Source organism: Simochromis diagramma, unplaced genomic scaffold (assembly GCF_900408965.1).
Source record: "Simochromis diagramma unplaced genomic scaffold, fSimDia1.1 OVJJ01000304.1, whole genome shotgun sequence".
NCBI lineage: Eukaryota > Metazoa > Chordata > Actinopteri > Cichliformes > Cichlidae > Simochromis > Simochromis diagramma.
Genome location: NW_024387030.1, coordinates 10,487,706 through 10,512,971, shown reverse-complemented (window position 1 = coordinate 10,512,971; position 25,266 = coordinate 10,487,706). Strand labels below are relative to the sequence as shown.

General features: G+C 38.8%; 5 protein-coding genes across 9 annotated transcripts in view; all 5 read left to right on the top strand.

Annotated features, from left to right (window-relative positions):
* The first annotated feature begins 1,746 nt into the window (after positions 1-1,746).
* On the top strand, positions 1,747-17,803 carry LOC120740075 (procathepsin L-like). 3 transcript variants are annotated; one of them, XM_040042183.1, is made up of 8 exons: positions 1,747-2,026; positions 2,116-2,258; positions 2,396-2,593; positions 2,684-2,875; positions 3,233-3,398; positions 3,509-3,614; positions 3,765-3,868; positions 17,433-17,803. In XM_040042183.1, exons 1-7 carry the CDS (start codon positions 1,927-1,929, stop codon positions 3,862-3,864), a joined length of 1,005 nt encoding a protein of 334 aa, XP_039898117.1. In that variant the 5' UTR covers positions 1,747-1,926; the 3' UTR covers positions 3,865-3,868; positions 17,433-17,803. The 3 variants fall into 3 exon arrangements, with proteins under 3 accessions (XP_039898117.1, XP_039898118.1, XP_039898116.1); XM_040042184.1 differs by lacking the exon at positions 17,433-17,803 and adding an exon at positions 4,117-4,195; XM_040042182.1 differs by lacking the exon at positions 17,433-17,803 and adding an exon at positions 4,039-4,175 and having other exon boundaries at positions 1,750-2,026.
* On the top strand, positions 6,738-17,803 carry LOC120740074 (procathepsin L-like). 2 transcript variants are annotated; one of them, XM_040042181.1, is made up of 9 exons: positions 6,738-6,888; positions 7,161-7,265; positions 7,503-7,645; positions 7,782-7,979; positions 8,070-8,261; positions 8,642-8,807; positions 8,918-9,023; positions 9,173-9,276; positions 17,433-17,803. In XM_040042181.1, exons 2-8 carry the CDS (start codon positions 7,166-7,168, stop codon positions 9,270-9,272), a joined length of 1,005 nt encoding a protein of 334 aa, XP_039898115.1. In that variant the 5' UTR covers positions 6,738-6,888; positions 7,161-7,165; the 3' UTR covers positions 9,273-9,276; positions 17,433-17,803. The 2 variants fall into 2 exon arrangements, with proteins under 2 accessions (XP_039898115.1, XP_039898113.1); XM_040042179.1 differs by lacking the exon at positions 17,433-17,803 and adding an exon at positions 9,432-9,609.
* LOC120740071 (procathepsin L-like) lies at positions 13,237-17,797 on the top strand. Its single transcript, XM_040042171.1, has 8 exons — positions 13,237-13,353; positions 13,590-13,694; positions 13,885-14,027; positions 14,165-14,362; positions 14,459-14,650; positions 16,775-16,940; positions 17,055-17,160; positions 17,329-17,797. The coding sequence occupies exons 2-8, from the start codon at positions 13,595-13,597 to the stop codon at positions 17,426-17,428; spliced, it is 1,005 nt and encodes a 334-aa protein (XP_039898105.1). The 5' UTR covers positions 13,237-13,353; positions 13,590-13,594; the 3' UTR covers positions 17,429-17,797.
* LOC120740072 (procathepsin L-like) overlaps positions 13,282-25,266 on the top strand; it is a 37,639-nt gene continuing 25,654 nt past the window's right edge. Inside the window, exon 1 of one of the 2 annotated variants that reach the window (XM_040042173.1) lies at positions 13,282-13,353. The gene's annotated coding sequence lies outside the window, so the exon portion shown is untranslated. Of the gene's footprint in view, positions 13,354-20,137; positions 20,212-25,266 lie in introns of those variants that run through there. The other variant, XM_040042174.1, reaches the window with a different exon arrangement.
* Positions 20,094-22,707, top strand: LOC120740076 (procathepsin L-like). The gene is made up of 8 exons (XM_040042185.1): positions 20,094-20,211; positions 20,503-20,607; positions 20,859-21,001; positions 21,104-21,301; positions 21,395-21,586; positions 21,871-22,033; positions 22,126-22,231; positions 22,415-22,707. Exons 2-8 carry the CDS (start codon positions 20,508-20,510, stop codon positions 22,512-22,514), a joined length of 1,002 nt encoding a protein of 333 aa, XP_039898119.1. The 5' UTR covers positions 20,094-20,211; positions 20,503-20,507; the 3' UTR covers positions 22,515-22,707.

Genomic DNA, 25,266 nt, shown 5'->3' with positions numbered 1-25,266 from the left:
TTTTGACTTTCAGGCTTTAATTTTAAATATATTTTACAGAGTAGTATTACTTTCACTTAAGTGAAAAAACAAACAAAAACGAAACAAAAACTGTTCTTCTACCACTAATGAACTGTCCTCTCATGCCTTACATTAGCCACTGCTGAAAATATATAAAGCATTATAATACTACTGCAAAGCTGCACTGTAGCAATAGTTATGCATTTCTATCATAGAAAGAAAACAGCATATTGTTTTTTTTATTGATCCAGAGGTATTAGAATTCAAACTATTTGCACTTTTCTGACAGAAATAATCCCAATCTTGTGTACAAAATACTGATATCTGTGCTTTCAGTTGGGATGTCAGATGCATGACATAAACTAAAATAAGAGTTCCTTGAAATCTGTAAACTTTTTGCTTAGTTCTTAGTTTCCCACCCACTCCACATCTTCTTTATGGCTATCGTAACACTGAAAGCCTTGTGACCACTAGTCAGCCAGACAGACAGACGTCAGTTACAGGACATAAATTGCCAGTAAAAAAAAAAGGCTGATATCTTAGTTACAGGGAAGAATTTAAAGACAAAATGCACATTTTTGTATTTGCACTGATAAAGATGGGTGGGATTTGCCCAGAAAATCAGGCCTTACAGTCAAGCTTAAAAACAGGATGTGTTTGTGGAAACAGAAAGGAAGTGTTGAACAACTGTCAGTGGAAACCCGCATGAATCATAAATCAAACAATATCAAACTCAGAATAGAGTTTATCGGAAGTTGTGTGTGGCTGTGTGCTTGTTTGCACCGTAGCTCAAAACCTTAAGAAAACTTTCAGACAAAAGGGGACAGAAATTCCATATTTGTGGGAAAATTTAGAGACTTTAATCAGTCTGAGAGAGGTTATATGCGTACATATGAAGACAATACATCATTTCAGTTTCTTAAAGAAGAAAAAAGATGGGGTAACACTTCAAATAAATCCTGATCATTCATGTAACTCATTAAACAACATTCACTGAGTGGGTGTTAGCTGAGGTGCCACCTACAATTTCAAGAAATAAAAGCACCTCTATGAGGACTCTACATATTTTCCAGAATGATATAATCTGTTTCTTCTTAAGGTTTCAGCTCGCAGGTGGATGACACATTAGCACACACGCTGTGTTGTTTCTGTACGTCTGCTTTGTTTTTGTTTGTTTGTTTTTTCTGCTGTTGTTCGTTTTGGAGACTTCCCATCTCTTTGTGGTGGGAAACAGATTACAGGGGAAAACACATAACAATAACACATACAGGCATATGGTGTTTGTTGAACGTGAATCCATATGACTAAACCAAAACTGATCATGCCCTCAAAAAAACCTAAAAACCAAAGAAAAAAGCAGTAAACAGGATTCATGACAGTAACGTTCAGTGTTTTTTCTGAGTTGACTAAAATATTTCCTCAAAACAGTGTTGTCATGCGATCCTCCTCTTACTGTATAACTCCACCTTTGTCTGTTTCAGTGATTGACTTATATGTGCCATATTTTTTGTGACCTGCTGACAGCCACCTGACTGGAATACTGTAGTCATAACTGTAGCTGGCTATATAAGAACTCCTCAGACAGCTCTACAACACCCACAGGTGCTTCTACCCCAGTCTTCAGCACGTACACTGACATTGAGCCAGGTGAGTAGCTACAGCACAGACAACTGCACACACAGACTACACTTTTTAGTGACAGAATGATGAAAGATTCATTCATTTGAGAAAGAATAGAAAGGAGAGATGAAACAGAAAGTTAAAGAAACCAGGACGTAGAGAGGATACTGTGGTAGTGTGGAAGTGACATCCAACATCACGATAGAGAGTATTTTAAAGCTGATGTGACAGGCATCAGAAACAAGCTGTCTGGTTTTCTGCACACCACACAGGATCTGTGTCTTTTTCTGCTTGTGTCCAGTCAAGATGAAGTTGCTGCTTGTTGTTGCTGCTGTTCTGGCTGTGGCCAGCTGTGCCAGCATCTCTCTGGAAGATCTGGAGTTTCATGCCTGGAAACTCAAGTTTGGTGAGACAGCAGACTCTTCCTCTCCTCAATTTAAGGATTCATCCTGGTTCCTTCATTCTCTTTCTGACAATTGTTTTTCAAAATGGCAGAAAGATCCTACCACTCTCCATCAGAGGAGGCTCACCGGAGGCAGATCTGGCTCAACAACCGCAAATTTGTGCTTGTACACAACATCTTGGCAGACCAGGGTTTGAAGTCCTACCGCCTCGGCATGACCTACTTTGCTGACATGGTATGTTTGTATGTGTGTTTAGGTTTTTATGTGTAGGTCATCAGCATTTTTCACTGCAATTAGCAGAGAACGACACAGAGAATGGCATTTTTGGATAACAACCCAATAAGCCCAGAATTTTGTTCTTCTTTCATCAGGAAAATGAAGAGTACAAACGAGTGATTTCCCAGGGCTGCCTTCACTCCTTCAATGCTTCTCTGCCTCGCCGTGGCTCTACCTTCTTCACACTACCTGAAGGTACTGATCTGCCCGAGTCTGTTGACTGGAGAGATAAGGGATACGTCACTGATGTCAAGGATCAGAAGCAGTGTGGCTCCTGCTGGGCCTTCAGTGCAGTGAGTACATATAACGTAGTCTTCTCTATTATTGTAAAGCAGGAAACTTTGCTCCACTGTTGGCTTCAAACTGACTGACGCTTGTTGCAGACTGGCTCACTGGAGGGTCAGCACTTCAGGAAGACAGGAAAGCTGGTGTCTCTGAGCGAGCAGCAGCTGGTCGACTGCTCGGGAGACTATGGCAATGAGGGCTGCGGTGGAGGGCTGATGGACTACGCCTTCCAGTACATCCAAGAAAATGGAGGGATTGACACTGAGGAGTCCTACCCTTATGAGGCTGAGGTAATAAAAGAGGAGAGAATAATGTGCTTATTATAATGTTATAATGTTTTGATTATAAATCATAATCGTAGAAAGTACATTTAAAAGTGTTCATATCTTGACTGTCATTATCTTGACAAATGACAGAGTTGGAGATGAAAAGACAATTATTCATGATAGACTTGCAAGCAACCGGTGTACTTTACTGCCACCTTGTGGAAAAAATATATCTAGTGACGCAAATCTGATCAAGGTCAATTTATTGACTACTTTTATATTTATCTTTAAAATTATAGCACTTGGTAAATGCTCTGATCTCTTATATTTTTACAATAGCGACTTGAAAAATGTGTCAGTAGATAATTTTCTCTCGACTAGGATGGAAAATGCCGTTATAATCCTGATAATATTGGAGCCACATCCACCGGCTATACTGATGTGAGTCAAGGCGATGAAGACGCCCTGAAGGAGGCTGTGGCCACCATCGGACCCGTTTCTGTAGCCATTGATGCTTCTCAGATGTCATTCCAATTCTACGAATCAGGTAAAACACTGTGTTGAAAGTGCCAAATAAAAATCTTATATAGAGAAAGAAATGTGAAGATTTAGTTATTTATTTTTAAACCTCTCAGTCTAAATTATATGTATTTCTAGGAGTGTACAATGAGCCCCAGTGCAGCAGCTTACAGTTGGACCATGGTGTGCTGGCTGTGGGTTATGGTACTGAGGACGGAAATGACTACTGGCTGGTCAAGAACAGGTAAATAACTTGATTGATGCTCCTTCTAATAGTTACTGAGGGCTGATACACAGCTGAATAAAGGCATCTTATACATGTAGATTAATATGTCTCTTCATTCAGTTACATATTATATCTGCTAAATTTTTATTAATTTGTTTCTTTCTGCAGCTGGGGTCTTGAATGGGGAGACAAGGGATACATTAAGATGAGCAGGAACAAATCCAACCAGTGTGGGATTGCTACTGCAGCAAGCTACCCTCTGGTCTGAAGAGGTCAGAAGAAACTTAAACTACTTTTTCTTTCTAGCTCTACTAAGATTTGTTTTTAACAATTTCATTAACAATTCCTTTTAAACATATCAAACCTATGATCATGTGCACAGATTAATATAAAAAATATTTGTGCATCCCACAGGTTATTGACTGATTTATTACATTTGCAGGTTTCCTCAGTGAGGCGGAGATCAGTGGCATGTAATCAACATTAATTTTATTTTTATTATTTCTTTTTTTTTTTTCAGGGTAAAGAGTCACCCTTTGCCGTGGTTTATGTTTAATAGAAACTTATATAAAATTGTAAATAAATATAAATAAATAAAAATATTTCACAGTGATTTAAACATTTGTTTGTGCGTTTCTCTTTGTTGGGGGTGTTTGGCTTTGTAACCATTCAGTGGTTTATCCAGACAGAGATATTCAACATCAGTGGGATTTTTTTTTGTCCCGCCACACAATTTTAAATCATACAGTTAAGATGCGACTGAAGTGCAGACCTTCAACTTTAGTTCAGCAGGTTTAACAAACATTTTACTTTAATTATAGTCATTTTTATACATAGTTCTTCATTAGAGCCTCAAAAGTAATTGGAGAAGTCAGTGACAAACAGTTTTGTTTTGTGGCAAGTGATGCCTTTTTTTTTTTAAACCTTTCATTGTAATTTCAAGATGGGACCTAAAGAGATGTTGGTGCAAATGATGGAACAAACAAAGTCAGACAGATCGTCTGATCTTTAGGCTGCATTTATGACTTAGTTTATTCCTAAACAGAATGAATGCTTGTAAATAAGGTCTATGTATAAATATAGCTAATACTTTCAGCCAGTTTGATGCAGCTAATTCATAAACACTTAATTAAAATTTAATTAACAGGTGCTTACGTTAATTAAAATCTTTGCCAAACCACCAAATTAAAGCTGAAATATGGCTGATTTAAAAGTTATTGCGGTGATGTGCAGCAGCAAATCTATAGAAATTGTGTCTTTGTCCAACAGTTTATAGACAGAAGTTTAGTTTGGTAGACTTTATGAATTTTTTTTATAAAAAACAAACAAATAAGCAAACAACAACTTATCTGGATGAAGTTATGTACCTGACAGAAAGAATACTTGATCATTATCCCAAATTATGTATTTGTATTTTTTCTAAAGATTACAGAAAAGTAGCGTGTGTTTGCTTCACCTCATTCAGAACTTATGTGTTTTACAATCAATTATGATTTTCTCAAAATATGTGAAAGGGGCGTTTAATGTTATACTGATTCTTGCTTAATTTTATTCATGGTTCTTTGGCCACATTAGCTGAGCTTCAGCTGACATAAATTACTTTAAGCTGGACTAATTAATTCAAAACGAACTAGAAAAGTCTGAAATGTGGAATGAGATGCACCCTCACATACTGGCTGCTTCTTTGACATTTGGCTCGCAAACCTAAGGTGAAAAATAACAGCTGTGGGCAAGAAGTTTCAGAAGTGGGAACTTCATTTTGTAGAGAAATGTCTCCGTTGTGGTTTCCTCTGTGTTTGAACTTACTTTTTTAAAGTAACATTTCTTGCTTAATGTTTCCATTTACAGTTTTACTGTTTTTATTTTTAGTATTTTGTGCCTTTTGAAAGGTTGTGAGTCTGAATCATTCATCAAAAGCACTAAAAAATAAAGATGCAAAAGTGAAAGATGATTTGACTGGCAAATGTAAACGTATAGGAACTCAGTAATGAAGTGCAAGCAAGGAAGAATTTTTAGGTAGTGTGTGAAGTCTGGTAGCCTTAATCTAGCAAACAGCTCAGCTAACCAACTGATCACATGCCATCCAACATCAGCTCATGGACACCACAGCAACAGCTCCTCCTCAGAAACAGTGTGGCTCCTGGTGGGCCTTCAGTGCACTCACACTGTTCTGTAACATACTGTTCAAGTTAATTCAGATATATTTATGTAGTTCCAAATAACCAAAAAAGTTTATCTCATCCATCCATCCATAGAGAAAAATCCCCAATCACAGTCTTAGACTTTACAGGTCTTTGTAACAACTGACTATCGTTATTTCCCTAAATAGCAAAGTTGGAGATGCAAATAAACTCTTTCAGCTGTGTGCCAGCAGTTGCCTGGATGCCTACCTGTTATCAGGAAGAAATCTTCAACAGAACTAGACTCAGTCAGTGATGTCAGACTGCCTCTACTGGTATGGGGTGATGAGGAAAAAATCACGAGTTAAAAAGGGGACAGAAATTCCATATTTGTGGGAAAATTTAGAGACTTTAATCAGTCTGAGAGAGGTTATATGTGTACATATGAAGACAATACATCATTTCAGTTTCTTAAAGAAGAAAAAAGATGGGGTAACACTTCAAATAAATCCTGATCATTCATGTAACTCATTAAACAACATTCACTGAGTGGGTGTTAGCTGAGGTGCCACCTACAATTTCAAGAAATAAAAGCACCTCTATGAGGACTTTGCATATTTTCCAGAATGATGTAATCTGTTTCTTCTTAAGGTTTCAGCTCGCAGGTGGATGACACATTAGCACACACGCTGTGTTGTTTCTGTACGTCTGCTTTGTTTTTGTTCGGCTGTTGTTCGTTTTGGAGACTTCCCATCTCTTTGTGGTGGGAAACAGATAACAATAACACATACAGGCATATGGTGTTTGTTGAACGTGAATCCATATGACTAAACCAAAACTGATCATGCCCTCAAAAACACCCATAAAACCAAAGAAAAAAGCAGTAAACAGGATTCATGACAGTAACGTTCAGTGTTTTTGCTGAGGTTGACTAAAATATTTCCTCAAAACAGTGTTGTCATGCGATCCTCCTCTTAATGTATAACTCCACCTTTGTCTGTTTCAATGATTGACTTTCATGTGCCATATTTTTTGTGACCTGCTGACAGCCACCTGACTGGAATACTGTAGTCATAACTGTAGCTGGCTATATAAGAACTCCTCAGACAGCTCTACAACACCCACAGGTGCTTCTACCCCAGTCTTCAGCACGTACACTGACATCGAGCCAGGTGAGTAGCTACAGCACAGACAACTGCACACACAGACTACACTTTTTAGTGACCGAATGATGAAAGATTCATTCATTTGAGAAATAATAGAAAGGAGAGATGAAACAAAGTTAAAGAAACCAGGACGTAGAGAGGATACTGTGGTAGTGTGGAAGTGACATCCAACATCACGATAGAGAGTATTTTAAAGCTGATGTGACAGGCATCAGAAACAAGCTGTCTGGTTTTCTGCACACCACACAGGATCTGTGTCTTTTTCTGCTTGTGTCCAGTCAAGATGAAGTTGCTGCTTGTTGTTGCTGCTGTTCTGGCTGTGGCCAGCTGTGCCAGCATCTCTCTGGAAGATCTGGAGTTTCATGCCTGGAAACTCAAGTTTGGTGAGACAGCAGACTCTTCCTCTCCTATTTGTTTTAGCTTTTTGTCAAATGATATTCATCATGTTTCGTGGTCTTAAAGGAACCCTTAAATTTGGCCTTGCTCACGCTCACATGCTTGTAAAACATTATAAGACTAGAATAAAGGAAAATCTCTTACTGGAAATTAGATTGTTAATATTTAAGGATTCATCCTGGTTCCTTCATTCTCTTTCTGACAATTGTTTTTCAAAATGGCAGAAAGATCCTACCACTCTCCATCAGAGGAGGCTCACCGGAGGCAGATCTGGCTCAACAACCGCAAATTTGTGCTTGTACACAACATCTTGGCAGACCAGGGTTTGAAGTCCTACCGCCTCGGCATGACCTACTTTGCTGACATGGTATGTTTGTATGTGTGTTTAGGTTTTTATGTGTAGGTCATCAGCATTTTTCACTGCAATTAGCAGAGAACGACACAGAGAATAGCATTTTGGATAACAACCCAATAAGCCCAGAATTTTGTTCTTCTTTCATCAGGAAAATGAAGAGTACAAACGAGTGATTTCCCAGGGCTGCCTTCACTCCTTCAATGCTTCTCTGCCTCGCCGTGGCTCTACCTTCTTCACACTACCTGAAGGTACTGATCTGCCCGAGTCTATTGACTGGAGAGATAAGGGATACGTCACTGATGTCAAGGATCAGAAGCAGTGTGGCTCCTGCTGGGCCTTCAGTGCAGTGAGTACATATAACGTAGTCTTCTCTATTATTGTAAAGCAGGAAACTTTGCTCGACTGTTGGCTTCAAACTGACTGACGCTTGTTGCAGACTGGCTCACTGGAGGGTCAGCACTTCAGGAAGACAGGAAAGCTGGTGTCTCTGAGCGAGCAGCAGCTGGTCGACTGCTCGGGAGACTATGGCAACATGGGCTGCATGGGAGGGCTGATGGACTACGCCTTCCAGTACATCCAAGCAAATGGAGGGATTGACACTGAGGAGTCCTACCCTTATGAGGCTGAGGTAATAAAAGAGGAGAGTGGACAATAATCTTCTTGACAGGTTATCATAATAAATGAAAAAATTCTAAATCATAATCTTTGAAAGTACATTTGAAATTGTTCATATCTTGACTGTCATTATCTTGACAAATGACAGAGTTGGAGATGAAAAGACAATTATTCATGATAGACTTGCAAGCAACCGGTGTACTTTACTGCCACCTTGTGGAAAAACACTATATATCTAGTGGCTCAGCAAATCTGTTCAAGTCCAGTTTATTGACTAGTTTTAAATCTATATTTAAAACTATAGTACTTGGTAAATGCTCTGATCTCTTATATCTTTGCAATATACTTGGAAAATGTGTGAGTGAATAATTTGCATATTTTTTTCTTGACTAGGATGGAAAATGCCGTTATAATCCTGATAATATTGGAGCCACATCCACCGGCTATACTGATGTGAGTCAAGGCGATGAAGACGCCCTGAAGGAGGCTGTGGCCACCATCGGACCCATTTCTGTGGGCATTGATGCTTCTCAGATGTCATTCCAATTCTACGAATCAGGTAAAACACTGTGTTGAAAGTGCCAAATAAAAATCTTATATAGAGAAAGAAATGTGAAGATTTAGTTATTTATTTTTAAACCTCTCAGTCTAAATTATATGTATTTCTAGGAGTGTACAATGAGCCCCAGTGCAGCAGCTCAGAGTTGGACCATGGTGTGCTGGCTGTGGGTTATGGTACTGAGGACGGAAATGACTACTGGCTGGTCAAGAACAGGTAAATAACTTGATTGATGCTCCTTCTAATAGTTACTGAGGGCTGATACACAGCTGAATAAAGGCATCTTATACATGTAGATTAATATGTCTCTTCATTCAGTTACATATTAATCTGCTAAATGTTTATTAATTTGTTTCTTTCTGCAGCTGGGGTCTTGAATGGGGAGACAAGGGATACATTAAGATGAGCAGGAACAAATCCAACCAGTGTGGGATTTCTACTGCAGCAAGCTACCCTCTGGTCTGAAGAGGTCAGAAGAAACTTAAACTACTCTACTAAGATTTGTTTTTAACAATTTCATTAACAATTCCTTTTAAACATATCAAACCTATGATCATGTGCACAGATTAATATAAAAATATTTGTGCATCCCACAGTTTATTGACTGATTTATTACATTTGCAGGTTTCCTCAGTGAGGCGGAGATCAGTGGCATGTAATCAACATTAATTTTATTTTTATTATTTCATTTTTTTTTCAGGGTAAAGAGTCACCCTTTGCCCTGGTTTATGTTTAATAGAAACTTATATAAAAATTGTAAATAAATATAAATAAATAAAAATATTTCACAGTGATTTAAACATTTGTTTGTGCGTTTCTCTTTGTTGGGGGTGTTTGGCTTTGTAACCATTCAGTGGTTTATCCAGACAGAGATATTCAACATCAGTGGGATTTTTTTTTGTCCCACCACACAATTTTAAATCATACAGAAAGTGTGTGAAGTCTGGTAGCCTTAATCTAGCATACAGCTCAGCTAACCAACTGATCACATGCCATCAAACATCAGCTCATGGACACCACAGCACCAGCTCCTCCTCAGAAACAGTGTGGCTCCTGGTGGGCCTTCAGTGCACTCACACTGTTCTGTAACATACTGTTCAAGTTAATTCAGATATATTTATGTAGTTCCAAATAACCAAATCAGTAAACATCCTGTGGACTTAGAGAGAAAACCATAACAATCAGATCATCCCCTTTATACAGGCTGCATCCATAGTGTTTAGAAGCAAAAAATTACATTCTCCTCTCTGGTTTCTCCTGTCTTTGATCTTGTTTTGATCTTTTTTTATTTTAAATAACATTTCTTGCTTTATGCTTTTCAGAAACAGCTTTACTTTCTTGGGCATTCTGTAGTTGGTGAAAATTTATCTCCATCCATCCAGCCGTCTTCTTCCGCTTATCCGGGGCCGGGTCGCAGGGGCAGCAGGGGAAAGGGAGCCCAGACCTCCCTTTCCCCTGCCACCTCCTCCAGCTTGTCTGGGTGCTTTTAAATAAAACGTATTCTTCTTCTTATTATTATTATTATTATCATCATCATCATCATCATGTGTATGTGTAAGCATGCTGCAAAAAAAACCCCTCTGCACTCTACGTCATCCGGCAATATATCAATCCAGACAGTAACGCTTGAACGAAGCTCTTTACCCTCAAAATACGGAGCGCCAACTCGATTATGAACACATTTTCATTGTGTGTGTAAAAAAAAAAGAACTTCTGCAGACTCTAAGCTACTTGGCTGACCACAAGTGGTGCTCTCACTCCTTTATGCATTCCAAGGAAGAGGGAGGAAGTTACAAACCGATCATACCACACACATCACGAGCCTCGCTATGAAACCTAATGGAACAATAGGTATGCTGTTTTGTGCCCTTGGCGTTATTAGTGCCTGTAAAGGAAGTTGTCTTCTCCAGCTGCTGTGGCTGAAATAAGTTCATTTAGTTTTAGAAACTTTCACTGAACAGTCAGCTACAATGTCACAACTAAGCATATGCATAAGCACTTTAATACTTTAAATGTAAATAATAAAATTTTCTATTACACTCCCTTTTCCCGTCACTCGTGAAAAAGACCCCAAGATACTTAAACTCCTCCACTTGGAGCAGGAACTCGTCCCTGACCCAGAGTGGGCACTCCACCCTTTTCTGGCTGAGGACCATGGCCTCAGACATGGAGGTGCTGATTCTCATTCCCACCTCTTCACACTCTGTGAACTGTCCCAGTGCGAGCTGGAGGCCATCGCCTGTTGAAGCCAACAGATCCACATCATCTGCAAAAAGCAGAGATGAGATTCTGAGACCACCCAAGTGAAAGCCTTCCGCCACTTGGCTGTGCCTAGAAATTCAGTCCATAAAAATTACAAACAGGATCGGTGACAAAGGGCAGCCCTGGCAGACTCCCTCACCCACCGGAAACGAGTCTGACTTATTGTCAGCTATGTGGACCAAGCTCCTGCAATGGTTGTACAAGAATCGAATGGCCCGTAGCAATGGGCAAGACACCCCATACTCCTGAAGCACCTCCCACAGGACACTCCGAGGGACATGGTCGAATGCCTTCGAGTCCAAAAAGCACATGTAGACTTGGTTGGGCAAACTCCCATGCACCTGCAAGTATCCTTAAGAGGATAAAGAGCTGGTCCGGTGTTCCATGACCAGGACGAGAACTGTATTGTTCCTCCTGTAGCAGAGGTTCGACTAACGGACTGGACTCTTTCTTAGTCTGGAGTTTATCTCAGATTCATTAATTAAATGAAGTTAAGGACAGAGAAAAGAATGTACAAGTTAAATAAACCTTGATATAGAGCTAAAGTTTTATAAGCATTATAACAACTCAAGTTTATTAATTTAGTGAACTTGACCTTGCTGCTCGAGTCCAGAGTGGTGTGACGCGTCTAGTATCTGCGTGCTAGTGAACTGCAAAATCTCCAGTGGTCAATTGGAAAATAAATAAAAATGCTAGTAATTTTTCAGTCTTAGAAAATCAACACTGCTAATGTTAGTCACTGTTAATCTTTAACACTGACTAAGTTACTGTTAAAATATAACACTGTCAGTGTTAATTTAACACTCAAAAGAGTGGACACATAAAAACACTTTTCTAGTGTCAATTTAACACTGGAGATTTTGCAGTGGGGTAGTGTATTTGCATTTGTCACCTTTCGCTTTCAGCCACACCATGACACTGCCACATCGCTGCTGAGTACTGATGATTGCAGTTCTGCAAAAAGGAGAACTGACTGAGGGAATGTTTTTGGCCAGCATATAGCCTTTTCCTATACATCTAGGGTAGTCTACAGTGTGGTGCGATACATACATGTTAAAAAGGTTTAGCCACCCGCTACATGAAGGTGCGTAGACTTTTTGAAACAGTTCAGATCTCACAGGAAAAATGAAACACCAGGGAGTGCCGAGCTCCAGCTCTCCGCTTCTTCACTACAGACCTTTGGACCAGCTCAAGGAGTGCTTGGTTTTGAAGTGTGGTTACTCATTGAATTGACATTTCAACAGCATGTAACACAAAAAATAAAAGTGCCATCAAAACAACAACAGTTGCCTGTAATATTTGAAAACCTCACATATTTCTCTCATAAGAAATGCTGACTGATATCAATATTCCTCCACCAGATCACCCTTCCTCAACTCACCCTTCCTCAATTCTGACAATTCATTTCAAGAGCTCAATACTACCAACACCTGGATAACTGAGAATCTACACAGACACTTAAAGTATAGTTACACATTTATCTGCTTCAGTTCTTTAGATTTTTCTCTATGAGCTCCAGTCAACCACCTGGCCTTATCTGGTTTGTTAAATAAACAACTTTATTATTAAGATTGCAGATTAATTGTGTTCCATGTTGTAGATTCTGTTTACATACCCTTGTGTTTAACTATAAATTTGTGAGAGGGGATTTGCTTGCATTGTTTTACTTTATCTTATTCATTGATTTTCAGACACTCGAAGATGGCTGAGAATATTGCTCAATGACAAGCTAACACATTTCATCCTGGACTACTTTCAGCTGCCTTAAATACTTCAAAATCATTTTTGTTGTTAAAGAAGTCTGAAATGTGGACTCAGATATTGGCTGCTTATATGGCTTTTTAGCAACTGAGTGAAAATATTGTTTGTACATAGACCAGCAGGAGAGAGAAACACAGCAAAATTTAGGTCTGGGACTGTTTTTTTCCATAATTCCAAACACAGCTAAGAGATTTGCAAAAACTATTGAAGACCAAAGAAGACTAAATGCTGACTTTCATGAATGTTACTCAACCAGTGAACCTCCAGTGAACAACTGTGGGGGCGGGTAAAAAAGTCACACTTCCTCTTTGGAACACTGCCAAACAAATTGTGTTGACTCTTAATGCTAAGCTCCACCTTTTTATGTTTCAGTGCATTACATTCTTTTGCTTTCTTTGCACACTTCTGTCCTGACTTGACTGGAATACAGCAGTTATAACTGTAGTCAGCTATAGAGGAACTCGTCTCTGACACAGACGTACATCAGTCACAAGTGGTTCGTCTATAGCGGACACTGAGACAGGTAAGCAGCTACAGCACAGATAGACACATAGATGAGTGTAAATACACTTTTCAGTAACATGCTGATGGAAAAAAACCTGAGAATCATTCATTTGAGGAAGAATTGGAAGGTGAAATAAAAACTCAAAGAAAATGGGCAGAGTAGATACTGTGATTCTATGAAAGTGACAGAAGATATTATGACAGAAAACATTTTAAAACTGAAAAACATCTGTGTCTTTTTCTGCTTGTGTTCAGTCAAGATGAAGTTGCTGCTTGTTGTTGCTGCTGTTCTGGCTGTGTCCAGCTGTGCCAGCATCTCTCTGGAAGATCTGGAGTTTCACGCCTGGAAACTCAAGTTTGGTGAGACAGCAGACTCTTTTAGTCTTTTTATTGCCGTTGATCCTTGGGAAGACTTGGAAAGAAATGTGAGCTCACCCTAATATGTTAAAATTGTGTAAAAAGGGAAATTTCGTAGCAGATTATTTCTTACATTCATTACCAATGTATTTTCTTTTGTTCTGTTTTCACTATTTCCTTTTCCAATTGGTAGATAAGTCATATGACTCTGAATCAGATGAGGCTCAAAGGAAGCAGATCTGGCTCAACAACCGCAAACATGTGCTAGTGCACAACATCTTGACAGACCAGGGTTTGAAGTCCTACCGCCTTGGGATGACCCAATTTGCTGATATGGTATGTGCAAAATTCAGATTTTACTCCTCACCATTTACAATTTCACAAATACTTTTTTTTTTGTAATGCATATATGCATGTAAGAATGCATAGAAACTTTTAAATAAAAACCCCATGAACTCTGTTCCTCTTCTCAGGAAAATGAAGAGTACAAACGACTGGTTTCCCAGGGCTGCCTTCACTCTTTCAATTCTTCTCTACCTCGCCGCGGCTCTACCTTCTTCCGACTACGTGAAGGTACTGATCTACCCGACACTGTTGACTGGAGAGATAAGGGATATGTCACCGATGTCGAGAATCAAATGCAATGTGGCTCCTGCTGGGCCTTCAGTGCAGTAAGTAGAAATAACTTTCTGTTCTTTATTTTTGTAACATGGCAAACTTTGCTCGGCTGTGGTCTGGTTTCAAACTCACTCTTTTTGTTTTTTCAGACTGGCTCCCTGGAGGGTCAGCACTTCAGGAAAACAGGAAAGCTGGTGTCTCTGAGTAAGCAGCAGTTGGTCGACTGCTCTCAGAGCTTTGGCAACCATGGCTGCAATGGAGGCCTGATGGATTCTGCTTTCCAGTACATCCAAGCAACTGGAGGGATTGACACTGAGGAGTCCTACCCTTACGAGGCCGAGGTAAATAGACTGCAATATGTCAAAAACATGTCACACCTGATTCCTTTTAAATCATGATCTATGAATTTATACAAGCCTCAGCACTTTGCCACCTTACTATCATCATCTTAATAGCTTTAGTGAAAATTACTGATGATATTCTAATACATTCAGATAAATGTCCTGCTCAACAGCTTTTGATACTGTTGAAGATGCTACCCTTATTAGCAGGCTCCACAAATGCGTTGTCATCTCTGGTACTGCTCTCAAATGGTTTTCATCATACTTATCAAACAGATAATTCAGAATTCATATAAATCAATGTATGTCCTCATCTGCACCTGCCCCAGGGCTTCTTTATATATGTTACCCCTGGGCCAGCTAAACCATTGTTTAGCTGGCCCAGGTAAAGGAATCTTCATTCACTTCTATGCAGATGACACATATTTTTCTGTCAAGCCCAACAACCTCAGTAGCCCCTCCTCCCACAATGGATTTTTCTGTGCCATAACTAATTAGGATATTCTAATATCCTAATATCTCAGTCCTGAAACTGAGGTTCTAGTGCTCAGCCCACTAAGGACGATAGTCAGTACGTTAGCCCCCTTGCCAAACATTTCAAATCATCTGCTAAAACCCTCGGTGTCACTTTTGATCATCACTTGAATTTCAAAACTCATATCTCAAAGGTTACCCAGTTTTGTTTCCTTCATCTGAAAAATATTGTGAAACTCCAACCTTTACTGCCAGTCAATCATTTTGAACTTTTAGTATGCACTCTAATTTACAACTTTAACACTTTTCACATGCATTTCGCAGTCCTCCTTAACTAGTCTCCAATTAGTTAAGAACACAGCTGCAAGGCTGCCAACTAAAACTAGCTGTCAGTCACATATTGCACCTATCCTTGCATCCCTTCACTGGCTTCAAGTAAAATTCAGAATCCACTTTAAAATTCTGTTATTAACATAAAAGGCTCTACGTGGACAGGCTCCTGTGTATTTAGCTGAGCTTCTAGCACCTTATCAATGCAGCCAGCCTCTCAGATCGTCTAACCAGGGCCTTCTAATTTTCCTTCGCTCTGATTTTAAAACAAGAGGTGATTGTGCTTTTGAGGTTTTACTGCCCAAATTGTGGAATTGCCTTCCTCAATCAATTAGGTTGGTTATTTGTTTGAAGCGAATGCTGAAAACTAATTTCTATTGGTTAGTGTTTCCTTAATCCATTCCCCTTCAATTTTGGCCATAGTTTGAAACGATACAAGTATGTATATGTGTATGTGGGAATGAAGATCTGTGGTATGACTGACCATGTGACTGTTTATGTGTCTGTATGTTTTAACACGCACACTTGTCTTCAACGTGCACCTTTTATTTGAACTGCAAAGCCCTTTGTAAATCTGTGTTTTGAAAACTGAATAAATAAATAAAGTTATTATTATTTCAATAAGGAGAGATTATTAGACGGAACTGAACATCATTTATTGATATACAGAATTCAGTTATTTGGCTGTTAGACTCTGATGGCCCATCAAAGCAGACCAGAATCCTAGAGGTGATAGGGATTAGAACAGGACACCCCTTGGAATCTAGACAAGATGGAGGCTTGAACGAAGCCAGTGATGAGTGAGAGGTGGTCATGTGGAGAAGGTGTGGTGCATGATGGCATCTGCAAAGTAAAACAACAGATGCCAGTGACATTTATAGTATGCGGAGTGGAGAAGGCTGGTAGAAATATGATTGGACCAGACCAGTCATGTCACAATAAGCTTGACAGCAGAAGTGAGAGTGGAAGTGATGCAAAGCTTAGATTAGATGCCAACACCTGGGAAACAGACAGATGTGTGACTACAGATCTTCCTTATAGAACATATGCATAAGCTTCATTATTATTATTGATAAATATATGAATCAGGGGTGCAAATCAGCTTGTTTAGACAGTGTTATCAAGCATGAAAGTGCTTGAAGCAGTTTACAGTACTTCCAAAACATACTGTAGGTTCAAGTCGCATAAACCCGACAGTATTGGCTGCTTTACTGACTTCTTTATAAATCCATTTTCAACATCACAGTATTTTTTATATACTGTGTTTGCTAATATGTTGCAATCAATGCAAGAAATTTTAACATATTTCCTCTGTATTAGGATGGAGATTGCCGTTACAATCCTAAATCTACTGGTGCTACATGCACCGGCTATGTTGATGTGCAACCAGCTAATGAAGAAACCCTGAAAGAAGCTGTGGCTACCATCGGACCAATATCTGTGGCCATTGATGCTTCTCGTCTGTCTTTTCAGTTCTATGAATCAGGTACAGACATTGAAACACAATTGAAAGTATCAAGAAAATTATCTTCAAATTAAAAAATAAATGGGAATAGTTTTGTTCTTTACATCTATCAGTTTAATTGACATGTGTTTGCAGGTGTTTATGATGAGCCCGACTGCAGCAGCACAATGTTGGACCATGCTGTGCTGGCTGTGGGTTATGGTACTGAAAATGGACATGACTACTGGCTGGTCAAGAACAGGTAAATACCTACTTATATTTAAATTTATATTTGATACACAGATATATAAAGACATCTTTTTTATGGCTTAACAATCGGATCATCATGTCTCTACATGTTATTGAACTATTAGTGTGAACACAGGCCATTTTTAGCTGTTAAATGTTTTTAATTTCTTTCTTCCTGTAGTGCTGGTGTTGGATGGGGGGAGAAAGGATACATTAAGATGAGCAGGAACAAATCCAACCAGTGTGGGATTGCTAGTGCAGCAAGCTACCCTCTGGTCTGAAGAGGTGGGAAGAAACATTAGAGTTTAATGAAATGACATCATAAAGACTGCAAATACATGAAATATAAATAAATAAATGAACAAAATGTTTCACATTGACATTTAATAAAAGTAATTGTGTTTATTTCACTGTGTTGGTAGTGTATGGCTTAATAACCAAGAAGTGTTTTTTAGCATTTAAACTTTGGTCTGTTGATCAGTCCACTATGCTCAGCACCAGTGGGATTTCTATTTTTTTTATACTTCTGTGTTCCCCAAAGAAAAAAGTTGACTGGTGATCCGTCCCTGGCTTTTCCTGTACAGCCACCATGAGAAATATAATGTATTTGTTTTATCAGAAAATTTGCCCTGTAATAAAGCAGTAGCTTGCAAAAAGGCTGAGTAATGCGCCTTCATCCATTCCTTTTTGTAACAAAAGTTAGCACAAGTCAGAGATCAATCCTGATAGGATTTGCAATCATGGTTTTTAGTTAGATAGACTATTGTGAGAGGAATGACGGACCCGACCACATACTTGCACTTTCCAGCACGCTTCTTTATTCAGTTGTCGTTTCTTCAACTCATGTCTTTTTCACAGCTTTTCAGCTGCGTCCTACACACAACAACAACCTCAGGTCCTGACATGTTTAATATAGGGGAGGCGTGATGAGCTGATTGACCTCAGGTATGTCAGCCTCCCCCGCAGCCATGTCACGGACCATGCCCCGCCACAACTGCCAATGCTGTTTTCACCATTAGGCAGAAGTACGGATACTTCTGTTAAAAAATATTGGTAAAAGCTGAAGTACTGATTTAACTTCTTTACAGGTTCTGAAACTTATTCAAAATAAGAAAGCAAAAAGTATATCTTTTGAGTATTTTTTTTATGTAATAAAAGAGAATTGTGCTGCTGCAGTTGGTTCAATTGATGCAGTAAAATGATATTAGTGCAAGGAAATATAAATGTTATTTCATTCCATATTTTGATTCTAATGAATGTACTCAGGTTATATCAATTATGTAGAATACAAACACAGAAAAAGAGGGGGAATTAAAAACAAAAAACAGCTCTATCTGTTGCCTACATTACAGAGGCTAATTTTGCACACATAAACAAGAAAATTTGTACAGTTAGGGGTTAATGTGAGGTTGTAGAGAGATGGAAAGTAATCAGAATTGAGGAGATCCACTGCCAGAAGGCAAAAATCCAGACACTGAGAATAGCTAGAAGTACCTGGAAATGCTACAGTGAACGGGAACCACAAAGAAGTTGCTATTATTAGTCAGTCAACTGAATGGGTAGAACAAGATCTGGGCGATCAAAACCTACGCCCTGCCAGTTGTCAGATACCCTCTACAGTAATCACCTGGCCAAAGGAGGAGATAGAAGCCACAGATGTGAGGACAAGGAAGCTCCTAAGCAGAAGGAAGGTGGCTGAGGATTGGTGAGTGTCAGATACACTGTCCAGGATGAAACAACAAAGATCCATGAGATGTACACTGACTGTGTGCTTAGTAAACACCTCAGGCATCAGAAACCTGAGAAAGAAGAAGACTAAAAACAGATTCTCTACACAGATAAAGCAAACTCTATGTCAGAGTAATGTCACATACACGTAATTTGTTGGACAGACGCACAATTCATCTGGTTTTGTCCATCCATATCATTTTAAATCAAACACTCAAAATGCGACCGAAGTGCAGACTTTTACCTCTAATTCAATGAGTTTAAGAAACATTTGATATTTGACAAGTCATTGACAAACAGTTATGTGGCCAGGTGATATGTGCAGAAAAATCCCAGATCACAATCTTTGACTCTACAGGTCTTAATAACAAATGACTATTGTTATCTTGCCTAATAGCAGTTGGAGATGAAAATCAAATCATTCAGCTAGTGTTGCTGTATACCAACAGATGGCTAACAGGAAGAAATCTTCAGCAGAAGTAACCTCTGGGACTGATGTCAGACTGCCTCAACCGGTTTGTGGTGATGGGAAATAATCACGAGTCATACACCTGAGGAAGGAATTTCTGCTCACAAAAACAAATCTAAGGTCAAAGTCAGATTGTAACTTGTTAAATAAACAACTTGATTTCAAACTGTGTTTCATGTAGTAGATTCAGTATCTGTCCACTTGCTTGATTTGAGTTGCTTAATTTTATTTGTAGTTTTTCAGACACATCAAGTAAAAATATTTCTCGAAGACAAGCTGAGTTTTTATACATGTTATGTATAAAAACTCAGAGACTTTATACATACCATAAGATATAACACATTTCATCCTGCTTTCAGTTGGCTTAAATAATTCGAAGTAAACCATTTATGTTGTTCAAAAAGTGTGGACACATACTGACTGCTTCTGTGGCTTTTAGCAAAGTAGCAGCATGGTTTTTGTAAGTAGACCTGCAGGAGAGGGAAACACAGTACAACATATTTAAGTTTGAGTGTTTTTTCAGTAATCCCCGAAACACCTCAGAAATTTGCAAAAGCTACTTGAGAGAAAAAAGACCAAAGAATTCTGTCATGAAGGTTCATCCACATGACTGTGTAACTTCCAGTTAACACTGTGGGGGAAAGCCAAACACTCTGTGACTTCCTCTTTGGAAAATTATTTTCACTTTCAATGTTTAGCTCCACCCTTTTGTACTTCAGTGCTTGACGCTTTTTCTTTCCGTGCTGTCCTGATCTGACTGGAGTACTGCAGTCATATTACAGTCGGCTATATAAACAAGCTCCCTCTGATACGGTCGTATATCAGCCACAGGTGGTTATCAAAGTCACACTGAGTCAGGCGGTACAGGTAAGTAGCTACAGTAGAGTTAACTAGACATGTAGACAATTATGAATACACTTTTCAGCCATGTGTTAATGAAAAAAAGTAGAGAATCATTAATTTGGGAAAGAACTCGTGGGAAATGTGAAACAAATAGTCGAAGAAAAAATCAAAGTGAATAGTGTGACGCTATGACAGTGACATACAACATTACGAAAGAGTGCGTTTTAAAGCTGTCATTAAAAAAAAAAATCGAAACTGCCTGTGTGGTTTCCTGTAAGTCACAAAGGATTTCTGTCTTTTTCTGCTTGTGTTCAGTCAAGATGAAGTTGCTGCTTGTTGTTGCTGCTGTTCTGGCTGTAGCCAGCTGTGCCAGCATCTCTCTGGAAGATCTGGAGTTTCATGCCTGGAAACTCAAGTTTGGTGAGACAGCAGACTCTTTTAGTCTTTTTTATTGCTGTTGATCCCTTTCTGTGCTTTTTAAATACTGTACAAGCCTCTCCTCTTTGATGTAAATCTTTTGTTTTTTAATTGTGTTCTGCTGACATTAAGATACTGTACAAGCCTCAAACTTGGAAAACTGTGGAAACAAAGGGAAATATGCATTTTCCCTAAAAATCATTAATAGATTTTCCATTATTCTGTTTCTCATAATTTCCTTTTCCAATATGCAGAAAAGTCATATGACTCTGAGTCAGAGGAGGCTCACCGGAAACAAATCTGGCTCAACAACCGCAAACATGTTCTAGTGCACAACATTTTGGCAGACCAGGGTTTGAAGTCCTACCGACTTGGGATGACCCACTTTGCTGACATGGTATATGCAGAAAAACATGTGTCATGAATACTTTTAGTTGTAATTGTAAGGTTAAAAAAACTTTTGAACTAAAAACTGATAAATTTGGTCCCTCTTGACCAGGAAAATGAAGAGTACAAACGACTGGTTTCCCGGGGCTGCCTTGGCTCCTTCAATACTTCTCTGCATCACCGCGGCTCTACCTTCCTTCGGCTACCTGAAGGTACTGATCTACCTGACACTGTTGACTGGAGGGATAAGGGATATGTCACTGATGTCCAGAATCAGATGCAGTGTGGCTCCTGCTGGGCCTTCAGTGCAGTGAGTACATAAGCCCCAGTGTTCTTTAATCCTGTAAAATCGGAAGTTTGTTCAACTATTGTCTGGGTTCAAATAGACTCATCCTTATTGCAGATTGGTGCACTGGAGGGTCAGAACTTCAGGAAGACAGGAAAGCTGGTGTCTCTGAGTAAGCAGCAGTTGGTCGACTGCTCTCAGAGCTTTGGCACCCATGGCTGCAATGGAGGCTGGATGGACTATGCCTTCAAGTACATCCAAGCAACTGGAGGAATTGACACTGAGGAGTCCTACCCTTATGAGGCTGAGGTAAGCATTATGAAAAAATAATTACCATTACCTGACAATCATAATACTAATATAAGAAGTAGAAGTGTAAATCAGCTCATTCAGACAGTGTTATTTATCATGAAAGTGTATGAAGTTGTGTACTTCCAAAACACATATTAGCTCCAAGCCACATGAAGCCCACAGCATTAGCTACTTTACTGACTTCTTTCAAAACACATCTTTAAGATGTTTTCTAAATGCTCTTTTTGTGAATATAATTATGACTAACACAATAAATTATAGCATCTTTTTTTCTGTATTAGGAAGGAAATTGCCATTACAACCCTGAAACTGTTGGTGCCACGTGTACCGGCTATGTTGATGTAAGTCCGAATGAAGATGCTTTGAAGGAGGCTGTGGCCACCATTGGACCGATATCTATTGCCGTGGATGCTTCTCATGAGTCGTTTCAGTTCTACCAATCAGGTGCACACACTGAAAAAAATGTCATGAAACCTTTAAATTGAAAACGATCAAATGTGAAGTGCTTCATTTGTCCAACTGACGTATATTTCTAGGAGTGTATGACGAGCCTTCATGTATAACCTCATGGTTCAGCCATGCTATGCTGGCTGTGGGTTATGGTACAGAAAATGGACATGACTACTGGCTGGTCAAGAACAGGTAAATACACACATGTGATGCTCATATTTGAATTCATGCAGTTCACTTTTTCTAAGAGTGAGTGCTGATACACACACACACACACACATGTAAAATGCATATTATTTAAGCAGGTCCTTATGTCTAGTGTGGACGCTATTCATTTTTTGTTGCTAAATGTTGCTCATTTGTTCTTTCCTGTAGCTTCGGCCTTGGATGGGGAGAGAAAGGATACATAAAGATGAGCAGGAACAAATCCAACCAGTGTGGGATTGCTTCTAAAGCAAGCTATCCTCTGGTCTGAAGAGGTGGGAAGAAACCCATCCTCAGTTTTTCCTTCTGATTTGACAGAAATTAATTTCAGTGTTTTTAACTGGGTTATGTAACTAAAAATCATTTTATTTGTGGTGTTAAGAAGCTCTCTTTTCCTGCAATTGTGCTCATAAATTTATAAATACTGTAAATACATGCAAAAATAAATCAACTGTGAAACTGTGGTCTGTTGATCAATCCATCATCCAGGCAGAAATGTTCAGCACCTGTGGGTAAATTTCTAGCTTTCTGGAGACATTTTGAACACTTTCAGACTATAGACTGTCAGCACAGATTGATAAATTGTATTTATTTATTTATTTTTTTACATTTTTTAAAATAATTACCAAATCAGAAAACGGGTTCCAGAAAAAAAAATCAGCTAGCAATGGGTCTTTCAAGTGAATAATAATATTCTGAAACAGTTGTGATTTGTATCTGGAGTGGAACACAAATTTTGTCATGCTGTGTGGTGTGGCCGCCAGGTTGTAGGACCCAAACCCAGGACTAGGAGATGGAATAATTTAAAGCAACAGGTTTATTACTGGGAAAACTTTACATAAAATAAACTCACAAAAAAACAAACCAAAACCTCAAACATAAAAACTAGGACTAAAGTGAACTCAAACTAAAAACTAAGAAACATGAACCAGGACAACCAGGAACTATGCACTAGAATTAAGATAGGAACACGAAGGGAAAAAACTCAGCACGGTGAGGGCACAACGCGACCAGAAACAGAGAGAAACACAGGTCATAAAACGCAAGCAGGACAATGAGAGGAAGGGGAACAGGTGGAAACACAATTGGGACAAATCAGACCTAATGAGACTAAGGAGAAGCAAAGCTAGACACACTGCACACAGGACAGGGACTATCAAAATAAAACAGGAAGCACATGACAGGCACAGCAGCAAGGACTACACAGTGAAGAGAGGGAACACAGAGCACAGGGACAAGAGTAAGAAACTGCTAACCTACACTAAACATGACGGGCACAGGAACCAAAACCTAAGAACTAGCAATCACAAGACAAAAAGGAACTAGAAAGCGAGAAGTAGAGAACAGAAACCAAAACACTAGCAGTCATCAACCATGACTGCTAGTGTCTTGCTGTTCTTGCCTCCTTACACTGGTTGCCTGTCCATTTTAGAATTCATTTTAAAATTTTATTGCTTGCTTTTAAAGTCTTAAATGGCCTGGCTCCGTCTTACCTGTCAGACCTTTTACACCAATACACTCCACAAAGATCTCTCAGATCATCTGACCAGTCACTCCTTGCTGTCCCCATGTCGAGACTGAAACACCGAGGGGACCGAGCTTTCGCTGTTGTGGCCCCCAAACTATGGAACAAACTGCCCCTCCATATCAGGCTGGCCCCAACACTTGAAATGTTTAAATCACTTTTAAAGACACACTTTTTTTCAAAGGCTTTCTAGGAGTATTACCAGAGTCAGTTTGTAGTCAGTTTTTAGTCAGCTGTTGATCATTCTTAATCTTTCTACCTTGTTAATCTTATTCATTGTATATCTTATTGTTTATTCTACTCATGTTGTGATATTTAATATATACACTGATTTATTTTTATCTTTTTAATTATATATTTATTTTGTTTATTGATTTCATTGTATGCTTAAAGTATGGTTTTTAACTGCTATCTCTGTTTTATTATTGGAAAGCACTTTGGTCAACTTTGTTGTTTTTAAAAGTGCTATATAAATAAAGTTGGATTGGATTGGATTGGATTGGATGATGACATCGAAGCTCAATAAGAGTACAAAACTCAAAACACTGGGTCACCCTGACAAATTTAAAAGTTGATTCAAATCAATTTAGTTTTATTTTCTGTAATCCATTCCTTCAGAAAGAATAAATCAGGAGTTGACATCTCAGATTTTATTTTACTTGATCAGATTCTAAAACACTTCTAAAATATTTCTACAGATTCCAGATCTTATGATGATGAGTCTTTACAATTTTCTGCAATTTTCCACAAATTGTACATTTTTGCATATTGATCAACCTTTGTCTATTGTTACTTCTGAGAAACTCTGTCTTTCTAAAATGCTGTTTTAATGCCCAATAATGTTATGACTGGTTGCAGAATTTATGTTTTTCAAATTCTAAAAAGCCTTTTAAACAAAGTGAAGTGGAAGAATTTTGTGATGAAAATCCTGGACAGGTCAGTGTTGGTTAGTAGGGCTGTCATGGAACCCCCCCCCCCCCCCCCCCCCAAAAAAAACCCCCAAACAAACAAGAAACAAAAAAAAACAAACAAAACAAAAAACAGTGACCATCAGGATATGATGGTAGATAATAGTTTGTGGTCTGCACACCATATAGTTCAGCTGCACACACAATTCACTTTTACACAGTGGAATAGTTTGTCATAAAGCAGATGGACTTCTCCTGTTGAACAATCCTGCTTCCACTTGAAATGTCATATAAAACTCTGAAGGTAAAGAGATTTATCTACATGTTTAAAAGTGATGAAATTCAAATATTCGCGAAATATAATGCGAACTTGCCACTGTGGTGAAATAGCCTTAGAAACAAATAACAAAATGGTCACATTCTGCAGTTTATAGTGTAATCTTAAAGGCAATACAAGGGCGCGTCACAAGAGGGCGCTAGAGGTTGTTCATCAAACGTGTTGCTTTATTTTTCAAAGCACAAAAAGAAATGTGACTCTGTGACACTCTCAGAGATGGAGATTTGATGAGGTTTTTTTTAAAAATAATCTA